Raw genomic sequence first — 12,295 nt, forward strand, 5'->3', positions numbered from 1 at the left:
TGGAAGGTGAATTGTGGTGCATTACATCTTGAGAGGATTGTTCATTGATTGTACAAATATGGATTTTTCAGCTTTGTTGATCAAACTCAACCTGTTATTTATTGATCTCTAATGTGAGCGTTTCTGTGGAACTATCTATGAGGATGTATTTTACAATGGGTTTCCACATGTTACACACATTCTCAAACATACACAAATATTCATAATTCGTATAACCTCATCGAGAAAATTCACTAAATGCACGTCGTGAATGATGTTTCAGTCTAGCACAAGTGTGTACAAACGCCCAGGCGTATTTTGTTGCATTACCTACCTGTTCTATTTTGAATGCAGAAATAACGAGTCACTTATTTAAAAACATGTTTAACTAGTTAATTTTAACAATATGCATATAGTGAATCTCCTGACAAAACTTGGGTGTCTTTTCCTCGCTTATCAGATTTTTTTTAACTTCTTCGATTTCCGTGTAGAAGTATATGATAAGGAAAGTTTCCCTCCAATCCCCCAATTTCTGTGTTCAAAGCGAAAATGGCTTTAAAAGTTATGGGCACTGCCATTCAATTTTAAACTCATTTTTACGATAAACCGAAACCTGCAGATGACGTGTCACAATTAAGATTAAAACGAGTTACAAAGATTATTTAAGAAATTTGTCGTATTTCATTCTGATTGCTAATTTTTGCTCTCCGTATGCTACATTCTAGTGCGGTAGGTCATTATACTATAGTATCTGTGATAACACGTCACCAACAGTTACTCGGAGGTATAGGCGGATTCAGCATGGACTGTGGCTGTTGGTCTCGTCCAAAACAAATATTTTCATCAGATGCAACATAACAATGCTAATATAGTTGTATGTGTTATAAGCCTTTTTGTTGCCGTTTTCGTTAAATTAACATTGCTACAAAATATTCGGGGTGTTTATACGCTCAGTGAGTTTAGCGTTAATACATATTTTGAACAATTTCGTTTTGCTCAATAATTCTAACATTGTGTTTTCCATTTGAAACTGTTAACTTCTCTCATCGTGCTGATTGTATTTGTTTGGCAGTAAGTAGTTCCTCGAATATGTTACGTCTCGCCTTGTTTTTCTTAATTTTGTTCTGTTCACATAGCTTTATGTCTTTTCGTGCCTTCGCTATCCTCTTACACTCTTTTCCTCTCACTTTCTTTACGTCTATCTTTTTTAACTACTTACATTCATGTAACTTCTTACGCGGTGCCAGAAATGAATATTTAGGAGCGAAGAGATCAAAATATGTTTAAAAATGTCTAGTCATTTACAAAAGACCAGAGTTTCCAGAAATATCCAAAATAAAACAAACATAATTGTGTCGGTCTAATTGTAGATAGAGTTTTGCTATTCGCAACGCAGGATTTGAATTTTGTAAAGCTCAACAAGATATTTTATGTTTCACATTACTCTTAGTTTCCAGCTGGAGTGGTAATTGAAGAAACAATGTAAAATGCACCCGATTCGTGTATATCACTGGTTTTTAGAATTGGTCATTTTGTTCTGGCGCACAACATGAAAGTCAGAATTAAAATGGTTTCTGAAAGAGTATTACAGCTTATTGATTACTTAACGATCAGTTTCTAAATAAAGCCTCCATCAACCATGTTGTATATAGTTTTCTAGATTATTTATTCTTACAAATACATGTGGTAGTGATTGATACAGAATAACTAAACTAAGCTCGGTGTTGGTTTCCATTAGTCTCTAACCCAACTAAAAAATAAAAAAAAATCTGTGCAGTGACTTTGCACAGATTGGAAAAGCTACTGTTTTTTCATGGTCCTTTATTCAAAGATAAGAAGCTTTATGCTATTAAACCCTAAACTTCCGAACACTGGTCTATAACAAGTAACATTATGAACATGGTTGCTTTGACAATATGCTTTTTATAGGCCTTTAAGTACCAGAAACATCACGTGACATGCGTTGATGGATTTTCCCTAGCGATTAACAAAAGGCTCGCGTATCTATGATGTCTAATGTTGTCCACTCATAAATTATGAGCAAATGTTTCATGTGTCAACACAGGGTTTATATTAGCTTTCAATGATTGAGGACACCAATTTTGTCGGTGGGATGCTGAGTGCAGGTGAAACCGTTTGATGGGTACTAGTTGAATTCACGAAGGTCTTCTTTATAATTCGATCCGCCATTATCGGGTATCATCTTCACCTTCTGAAGAACTGCGAATCGTGTTGTATGATGAGTTCCTACTTTTTAGCATGCGTAAAAAGCTGCCAACAGCAAAAATAGTGCGTCGATGACGATGGAAGATTCCCTGGTATAGCGCGTCCCGCAGAGCTTTGCGATCGTCGACCACTTCTACTTGTTAATGTTGAGTATATCATTATCGTAAAATTACCGTGGATACACCCTACACCTGTAGGGTATATAAGACAGTTTGGGCATAGAAAACAAAGAAAAATGTTAAAATAGACTTATTCGAGTAATAAAAAACCTAACTATTGGTAATCGAAATATAAAAAATTGAAATACCTGATGTAGCTGCAGGTGATTTCGGTGAGCCAATTTCTTCGCTAAAAGTTCGCTCTTTTAGCCTACGATGCTTCATAATAATGGCAGTTGTTGAACTCGTCGCTGCTGTGGATTGTGTTGTGCTAGCAGCACTTGCACATGAGGACGTAGCACTGGTCGACCCTACTGGATTACTGGATGTATCTATCAGATCCAATTTCATGGCTCTCTTCGCTAGATCTGTGTCCGTATCTTTACTTTTACCAGCAGTTACGTTGTCGATCGTACTCACTGCTGGCGGAACCGCAATTAATGTTGTGGTAAGGGTCGAAAGATTGCTGCTGCGGCTTACAACCACTTGGTTATGTTGGTCGCTGGATGTCAAGACGTTTAACTCAGGCGAATCCGTCTCACCGTCCCCAGCAGACTCATTTGATTTTGGTGATAAATTCAGATCAATTGATTTTTGGCTGACCGCACTTTGAGACAATATTACACGGCTATCACAGGTCTGTCTGTTTGGTTCTATATCCATACTTGAAACCATACTATTGTGATTTCATCAGGAGTATTCACTAAAACTACGGCTTTGTCAAACAGCCTTTTTGAAATTAGCGAATATCTTATAACTATGAGAATGTTATAGTTCTTTTTTTTTTAATAAAAAGGAAACTAAACTCTGATGCTTTGTTTGCTGATAAAATGGACTAATAAAGATATTGTATGATAATCTTGAATATACTGTTTCATGTGGTGTACATTTACACTTTTCTTGCTTCACTACAATGTCAGCATGGATTTATTATGCACTTGAATGTTTAAGATCTTTCAACAATGGGACTTCTAAGAAAATATTGTTTGCTATTATATCCTGTGTTAGCACATATTTGCAGAACATGGTATCTTTGGTGTCAAGTTCCACAGATTTTTGCACGTTCGGTTTACACTTGCTACTTTCCTTAAGGAAATCGCGTTTCCACTTCACTTCACTTATTTGAACAGCGTTGTCAATTCCAATTTTTGAATAGTCTGTAAGGACAATTTTCGGATATTCAGTTGCTTTTGAATCGAATGAATCGGATGAACTTAACCACTCCAGACTGTCGAGGAGGTTGCCCAACTTTTCTTGATTTTCTCCACTCAGTGCATCTGGTGAAATACGGTTGATACTATTTCTCTGGTTATGATCCAAATTGTGCAATTCTTCTACGCAGAAGCTGGCAGGAAGTATATGATGTAAGTGATCATTGCTATCCGCTATATGAAGGGTTTGTTTTAATTGAAACCGCTTTTTCACGATCTCTGTTTGAAGATGGCATTTACGTAGATATTGAATATGTTTGTGAATGTTGTCCTTGCTGAATGAATCTAGTAAGTTTTGGAGTGGTCGAAGTGACAAAGTAGACGTTTTGTTGATTGAAATCCACTGGCACTCCTGGTGTCGATCAATGTCTATATTAAGAAAGCACTTTTGCGACTGTCGCTGTGTTGTTTGGAAACGAGGTAGTTTTGCCGTTGGAGAAATATGGTTCGGAACACGTGCACTGTACAGCGGTTTCCTTAGAGTGTCAATAGATTTAGCGAGCACGTTGGTAGGATAGGGTTGCCCATTGTTAGGTATAGTAAATGCTTTGCTCAACCGATATACGTACGGCAGGGTGGCTAGTGATTCGTTTACACCACATGACCTTTGCGGAATGGATGCAGGAAATGAATGAATCCGATTTAAGAACCTACCCTGTATAGCTAATACCTTTTTCAATTCGTGTAACGTGTTTGCATTGCATAGAACTTGAAACCGCTCTGGTATTAGCGCAACTGTATGGCTTCTTTGCGGTCGTCTTTGAAAGATTTCCGGTTTTCTCTTTAGAGAACTAGGGTTTCCTTCGTGGCCATCAGAGATGCTGCAAAACAAACAGAAAAAGTAAAAAAAATATTGAAAATACGTGAAAATCTATGAATGAAGTTATACAGCATAAACATTTTAATGCATACGATAATAGAAACTCATGCAATCATTCTCTCTATCTCTTGCAAACCCTTACCAAGGATATGTAACTAGAGGAATCTTCAATTGCCTGCGAGCAGATTCTGCAATATCTAAGTTCTGAGCACTGTCTGTAGATTTATTTGTTACACTGGCAAATTTTTCCTCGTCAATTAGAGGACAATGACGGGCTATAATATTACTTCCTCCATATCTTGACGAAACATGTAGTTTCGAGGAAACAGGCCTAAACATTTTCCGAAACACTGTATTTCTACAAGGTAAAGAATATACAATTGGTTTAACACCAGTACATTCTTTTCGAGAATAGTAAATCAATTGGCTGCCAGACACTTCGAGTGTTGTATAATTATTGCTCTTTATTCTATTAGACATTGCCTTTAGAATAAACTGTTCCTCTATGTTGGACCACTTCGCTCGGAAACCTAACAGCGAATGTAGAGCCAGGTTTTAGCAGTGGCCCTTCAGCAATAAATTGATTGAACTCTATGCTTAGGACATGCTAAGGCATCATTCATTTTGATTTCATTAGAAATCTAATCAGATTTGCATAATAGTGGGATCAGTGGTTTAATTTGAATACACTAGTCCTACTTTACAATACCAATTTATAGCTTTGGTTCATGCTGGTTTCTTTTTCGAACGATAAACAACATTTGCTTTGCCATGAAAAATGTGTAGGTAATGTCGTAACCATTGTCATGAAGCTTGTTGATTGGTGGTTTGTAAACAGAAAAGAAAACTTACCAGGCTTTCGTTCGCGATGAGGTCCATTGCATACACATTTCCGAACTACTAATGACCTCATTTCAAACTATGAATTACGATTGCTACTGGAATTAATTTCTTATAATCAGTGTGCAATCAATTGTTATAAAATCTAGCTCATTTGCATCAAATTTTAAAGAATTTCAAATGCTATTAAGGTTACAAATGTTCAAATTCTGCATTCTATAGTTAACTAAGTGTTTTGAAGAGTATTGCATATGATAAATTGCTTATATATTAACTTTACACTGAAATTGAATCTTTTACTACGATAATCTTCGTATAAATATTACGACTCATCTAATAGAAAAATTACAATAATACATTACACGTGTACGTTTTATAAGTAGCTTTTTTGTATGAGTGGTATCGTTGTATTTAAAATAACGATAAAATTAGTAGTTTATTTATACAGTCTTAAAATACATGACAAACCATTTATAATACTGCTTGTTTAACTCAAAATACTCACGCTAAAAATATATAGTCGGAAAGCACTCTTAATGTATATGACAGTACATTTATGGCCTATTAATTATGAAATCAATCACTCTTGGTCTCCTCTACAGCAGCTCGCAGGAACAAAAATTACAGGTTTGTTATAGGGTAGATAGCGTAAACCTGTAACACTCCACCATTCGTCACTATCATTTTATTTAACTCCAGGTTATGTGAGTTAATACATTATCGTCGAAAGGGTTTATTATGAACCTTGCTTAGGTCTAATTTTTTTTTGTCTATTTCTTTGCATGTAAAACACCTTGTAATTTTGATGCAGATCTATTTTAGAAACTCCACTACTGCAAGGATAATTAGTTATCCGATTGCCATTAAGCCTATTAGGTAATGCATAATTGTTCGCAACAACGGCTACGAAAGGGATATATTATGTTTAATCTATACTAAAGTGACAACAAACTGTACCTGTGTTGTTCAAGTACAGTTAACCGTTCATGTTAACTGGGTTGAACATCGATCGAAAAACTTTCACGGATAGTGCCACTTTTACCCATACATAAGACTGTAGTAATGTCGTATTTTCTCGAAGAGGTATTCCTCCTCTTCGATGAGGCACACTACTAGGCTTATTGATGAACTGAACTGATACTCTGTCTCGGGTGTCCGTGTAGCCAAAGACAATAATTTAAGATGATTAACTCTTGTTCTCAAACTAAACTACTAAAAAAAGTAAACTTTATCCTCACCCTGAATATCAAACACATCCAGCATTGCTTTGTCAATAATCTCTTTTTATCAATTTTCTTCCTTATGTTCTCTTTCTCTTCACTTGACTGTTTTCTGCTAGCAGCGGTATTCTCTATAAACTGACCGAGAATTTTCTTTCAGTAGACACGAGCATGCGCGAAATATCGTATAGCATTTACTCCATACCGGTATTATACATACTATTGCAAGAATACATCCTTTCGATGGGTATGCGTGCAATGGCGAACATGTTTTCATACCTGTTGAAGGATCATGATTTCTATTGCGTTTTTCAAAAAACAAATATAGCAAAATATAGCGTTTGGCATGGATCTACTTTTTATATCGAATTGTAAATAATTTATTAAATTGTCTGGCAATGAATAATTAAGCTTTTGGAATAAAAGGGTGTAGATTGAGATTTTCATCGACAAATTTATCATTTTTACGCTTTATTTTATTTCAGAGTACTAAGAATGTTACGATGAACAAAAATATTTTATTTTGTTACGATGAATAATAATATTTTGTGTTTGGTCACAGTTGTATATACAGTACAGAAAAGTTCCGCTGCAAAGCAATATCAAGATAAGGTTGGTAAAAGTTAAGAAGCGTTTTAAAACGCATTAAATTTATTTCAAAAAATGTTCTGCATTTCATGAGAGGAAAAATGATGGAGGAGTATTATTTTTCTGCAGGTGAAGGCATTGGGTTGTATTATTTGGTGTTGAAGTAAATAATCCCCTTAGGGTGTTTTGAATTTCTATTAAGACAGAAATATATATATTTAGCACTTAGAGATAATTAATTTATTAATCTGTTGAGTGTCAAAATATTTGTTTCAATAAATAGCAAGTTATTATGGATAGGATTCAATAAGCCAGAAATGGTTTCTGTGTAATTTATTTACATACATCCAAGGCCGCATGTTTAAGGCTTAAAATGTATTGATCGTTTCTTTTTCAGAAACGTTTGTTACATTTTCGTCGAATTGAATAAAAATTGTGTATTGAAACTTATCGTCAAGATTGCTCGGTCCAGAGACTTTTAAGCAAATTCTCAATGAGCAAGATGTCATAATTTCTAATTATCTTGATTAGATTTGTATTTGTAATTGTATGTTTTTTATATTGCAAAGAACTGCACTGTTTTACAACGCGGCATTTTATGCATGAATAAATCCGCAATGGAATAATTGCTTTTGCTATGATAACAGTTAATGGATTTTACAGCCAAAATGGATGGAAAGTGTTAAGTAGCTTCTCTCACATAAAATTACTATTGCCTATCAGTTTTTCCAGTAATCAGTAAGTATACTTAATCATTGCTTTTAGCGATACTCAGTCAGTGAAATCTTCTACCGTTTCTTCATCCTCAAAAAGTTCACTATCTGTTGAGTCTAATTGTCAACTTTGGCAAACTAATTGCGATTGCCCGAATGATCCTTGCGATGGACGAGATGTAAGAATTGTGGTTGTCGACGTTGCGGATAGTCCAGTAACTCCACCATGAAGCCTTATATTCGGAGTTTCCAAGCATAAACTGCACCACGTATCACAGCGAATAAATAACAAAAATCCTGCAATGACCATAATATTGTAGCAAATGTGAGTATAGATAGTTATGTGCTTTGTTGTTTACCCACTAAAAACCAAAGCAACAACGCGGGCCACGATAAAGTTACAGATGATGCAAACAGTACACATGATGCGTTGAATGTTAGTATGCAAGTGATCAAGCCTGGCCGCGCTGTATTAGCTTGACTGTATCTGGGAAACAGCCAAAGGACGATTCCTGAAATTAAAGTGACTACAAAAAAGTACAGTTCACAATTTTGCTTTTCAATACCGTCTCAATTACACAAACCATTTAATCCAACAATAATGACTATTTTTTCCCAAAGTATAAGCCCTGCCGCCGTTATTACACCTCCCAGGACGATCATAACAATGAAAATTATTGCTAAATACCAACTATTTGCCGTTGGCACGCGTGTTGAATCTCTATCCAAAGGGCCTGCCGTTGATACTTTAACTTTTTGCTTGTATTCGTCCACGATAGCATCAATATCAGTTGAGCTGTCTTCGGTATCCATGTTTTCGGGCTTGGCTAAAGTAATGCATTCGATGTCGGAGATTTGATCTGATAAAACGGAAGATTCTACAATGCATGGCGCGTTGCTATGAGGATCCTTTGGTGACGAAGGTTCGCCAAGCAATAACCATTCTCGTTCGTTTTCTTCGTTACTTAGGGGTCGAGAAAGTGACGACTCACGATTTGTAGTAAATATGCGATGCGCGACGGCATTGGAGGAACTAGAACAAATGTTGGTGTATTTTCGAAGGCACCAAATATGTGTTTTTAGTGATTTACTGCATTTTCCAGATTTGTAATTTGTTCCGTTGCTGAGGCGACTATAAACCAGATTGGAAGAATCATCTAAAACGTGATATTTGTAGAAAATAGTTTCACTTCCACATAAATGAATGATATACATGTGTGCAAGATACAAAGTTGACTTACTCTGTTGCTCCAGGTAATGAGGACGAAGCGGATGATAAAGAAAGTGGAATGATCGCAACATTGTAGCAAAGATGTGACTGGCCGCTAATATGTAAGTAAGATTTTCTAAAGGACAAGCGAAGGCCAACATTGCACATAAACTTCCTCCTGTAAAAATGGTTAAAGTAGGGTTTCCACTGTCTCTGCTTTCATAACCGATTTGTTTTGCTAAAATTCTCCACTCAGATTTAGTCAATTGAGCAATTTGGGTGTACATCTCAGGAAACAGCTCAAGTAGGGCACTAGAACAGATTAACACCAGCAGACAGGCCACTGCTGGTATAAGCTTGTGGAAATCTTTCATTTCTAAGATGTATAGCAGTGGCACAGCTTCATATACGTGGTTGACACTATATAAAATACATTAATTTAATATTTATTCTATGTTTCTATTGAAATCACCCTACCTGAAATTTGTTAATGTTGTGAAACAACCACAAAGAAGTTCACTTGACAGTAGAACCAATAGCATTGTCAGTAACCCCAAAGAACGTTGAATGAAATTGCCATTTAACGAATCATTGGAAAACGAAAATGTAGCTATAGCAGATCCGGATAATAACTGAGGACAATGTCAACATACAATAGTAGAAACGAAAAATTAAAATGTAAACATAGTTAATCTTTGTGTTAATATATTGTTTTTTAACTTACCCCAACAAGTCCCTTTGGTAGTATAGGTTGCGAACGGAATTGAGTCATACTTCCTCGGAATCCCGTAACGACAAGGATAACCACAGTTGTAGACACTACTGCTGCTGTCATGAGAACTCCAAAAATACGTGAGTTTTCTAATCCAAGCATAAACATTCCAGTTAGTATGAAAATAACTACTACTCCAATCACGTCAGGCCACGGTTCATTGGCAGCCGAGTTGCGTCCTACAAAGAAGCGTGTTAAAATGATATTTTACTAAAAACCGCATTGAATCCATGATATTGGGTTTGCTTCTAAACCTACCTAATATGTACATTCGTGCAACGCCGCCGGTCATCGCATCCAACGAAGAACTAAGTGTTCTCACGACAATGGCACATGCTGAAAACAATGCCAATATGTCCATCCACTTCGCAAGGAATAAACAAAAAAAATCCACGCGATGCGTAGTGCGGATGTACGAGATTTGCACTGCTTTGGTACCCGATTTACATAAACCTGGTGATGAAGAGTAAGTGAGAATTTCGTATTGTCCTTTATAGAAACCAACAGCCTACCAGCAAGCACTGCGTAGAAAGCAGCCAATCCGAATCCTATCATTGCTGCTTGTCCTCCAGTTTCATTGAACACTATTAATTGAACTAAAATAATAGTTCCTACTGTCCAACGACTGCCCGTACCATTGACGACGTATTCACTAATATTTGTCATATTGTCTTCTGAATTTGCAACGAATTTCTCTGAAAAAGGTGAAAAATACATTTTGTAGATTTAGTTCAAAATATGTTTTCATAAAGCAAATGGAGAATTGATGTCACTGTATTAATGTAACTCTTGTTTGTGATCCTAAAACCACTGTTTCTTAAGCAACAAGTTGCCTAATCTACCGAATGGTTACCTCATAATAATCAATAGCGATTAAAACACAACAGTGTTCCTTTTTCCGACAGGTGATATTTCATTCTGTCTATTCATGAGCGTGCATGAACTAGATGTACCTGATGGCATCGTATATGTTGTTAAAGGACCCGAATGAATAATATGCTCTAAGGTAGTTTAGTTTTAATTAGAGCACAGAATAACAAATTAACACATGTTTAGTATACTGAGTTCCAGCGTTACAGGGGCAACCGCGATATTTTTCTGAAAATACTCAGTACATAATTCCACACAATAATAATACAATATTCACTAATTGCATTATGCTGGGCAATTTTTCCACACCTTCTGTTTCTTTTTGTTTGCAGTTTAGCGAGTAACTTACCTTTGTTTAAGCGTTGTTTTAAAAACCAATTCCTCACCTACAATATTGATTGACGACGATTCACGCCACCCTTTAACGAGTTCAATTTTATAATTTAAACATCGAATTCTGCAGAAAACTATTGTGAAACTAGCGTGTAATGGTCTGTCGTCGTCACACAATCTCTACTATCACAACCTTGAATATAGCAAATCCAATCAGCATTTCGTACAACTATTTGCTATGTACTTTCCCTTGTGAGAAGGAAAGCCAGTTTTCCGAAGGGTTGTTGTGGAAATCTTCGACCAATTGGGCGCTTGGGTTTGAAAAAGATAGAAAGATCTTTTCGCCACCTTTTCTCTCAGTGTGTGGTGAATTTTAAGCGCAAACTCACCGAGAGTGGTGGGTTCTTCACTATTTAAATATAAAATGCTTTAGAAATTCTGTAATAAAATGTTGTATGTCATCATGCAAATGAAACACGATACAGTATTGGTTGGTATTTCATTTCCTCATTATGTTCTTTGTTTGCTGTATTCTTCAACTATATTGTAACAACTTTTTCATTTATTTTGTCCATTGGCTCAAAAATGTATTCGATTCACGAGGCATGAGCATGAGCATCGAGGTCGAGCACGTGTGAGACATGGTATAAAATATTTTCCAAACTACTACCAATTATTCATTACGTCGAGTCGAACGATAAGATAGTTTTCCGATAGAACGGGGCAATATACATTTTGCGAATAGAAGAAAACAATATGATAAAATTGTGAACTGTTCTTACAACAACTTCCACCAAAATGTGTTTGTTATTATTTTGATATGTTACAATTGAAAAATTTGTCAAACGGGACTCGTTCATTTTTGATGATGAAACGTTACACTCAGTGTAAAGTTTTGTGATGGGATTTTACGTCTTATTAACAGTAGGAATCAGTGTTTTGTTTTGAAATATTATAAAAACCGAACAACATAAACGTTGGAAACCTGTTCCACTGATTCATTCCGGCCTTCAACGCTCACACTCATCCTCTTTGTTTGCCCAAATTGTTTCGTCAACTAAACGACCTCTGAAATAGATTCGTAAAAGGAAGTGCAGCCTGTTTCCCTTTCCTTGATATTGGCTGCCATGTGCGTGTATTCCTTAATCACTCTGCAGAATAAAGCAAAAGCTCTATACGAGTACAATTCTTGTAACGAAGCAACAGCCTTTCATCTTTCTATAGTTTTTATTTCTACTTTTCGTCCATTATCATTCCGATGCTAATGGCACAATTCTAACATGGCTTGCTGCGCTAATATATGGGACGCTGCAATCGTTGGCGCAATTCTAAGTAGTAAAAGGCAACCACTGCAC

At 36.1% G+C, this 12,295-nt stretch overlaps 1 protein-coding gene across 11 annotated transcripts; it reads right to left on the reverse strand.

Annotated features, from left to right (window-relative positions):
- Nucleotides 1–74: 74 nt before the first annotated feature.
- On the reverse strand, nt 75–11,115 carry LOC125948464 (high affinity cationic amino acid transporter 1). Of its 11 annotated transcripts, none has more exons than XR_007468589.1 (12): nt 10,957–11,115; nt 10,250–10,432; nt 9,996–10,190; nt 9,690–9,916; nt 9,443–9,597; nt 8,997–9,385; nt 8,340–8,912; nt 8,115–8,282; nt 6,473–8,052; nt 6,192–6,376; nt 2,513–4,395; nt 75–2,338 (listed from the first exon to the last, which is right to left on the reverse strand). XR_007468589.1 is itself a non-coding variant. In XM_049674575.1 (7 exons), the coding sequence occupies exons 2-7, from the start codon at nt 10,401–10,403 to the stop codon at nt 8,326–8,328; spliced, it is 1,707 nt and encodes a 568-aa protein (XP_049530532.1). In that variant the 5' UTR covers nt 10,404–10,432; nt 10,957–11,115; the 3' UTR covers nt 8,152–8,325. The 11 variants fall into 11 exon arrangements, 1 of the variants encoding a protein (XP_049530532.1); XR_007468590.1 differs by having other exon boundaries at nt 2,513–4,179; nt 4,245–4,395; nt 6,192–8,052; XR_007468592.1 differs by having other exon boundaries at nt 2,513–3,520; nt 3,815–4,395; nt 6,192–8,052.
- Between the last annotated feature and the right edge of the window lie 1,180 nt (nt 11,116–12,295).

The sequence above is a fragment of the Anopheles darlingi genome, chromosome 2 (genome assembly GCF_943734745.1).
Source record: "Anopheles darlingi chromosome 2, idAnoDarlMG_H_01, whole genome shotgun sequence".
Classification (NCBI taxonomy): Eukaryota; Metazoa; Arthropoda; class Insecta; order Diptera; family Culicidae; genus Anopheles; species Anopheles darlingi.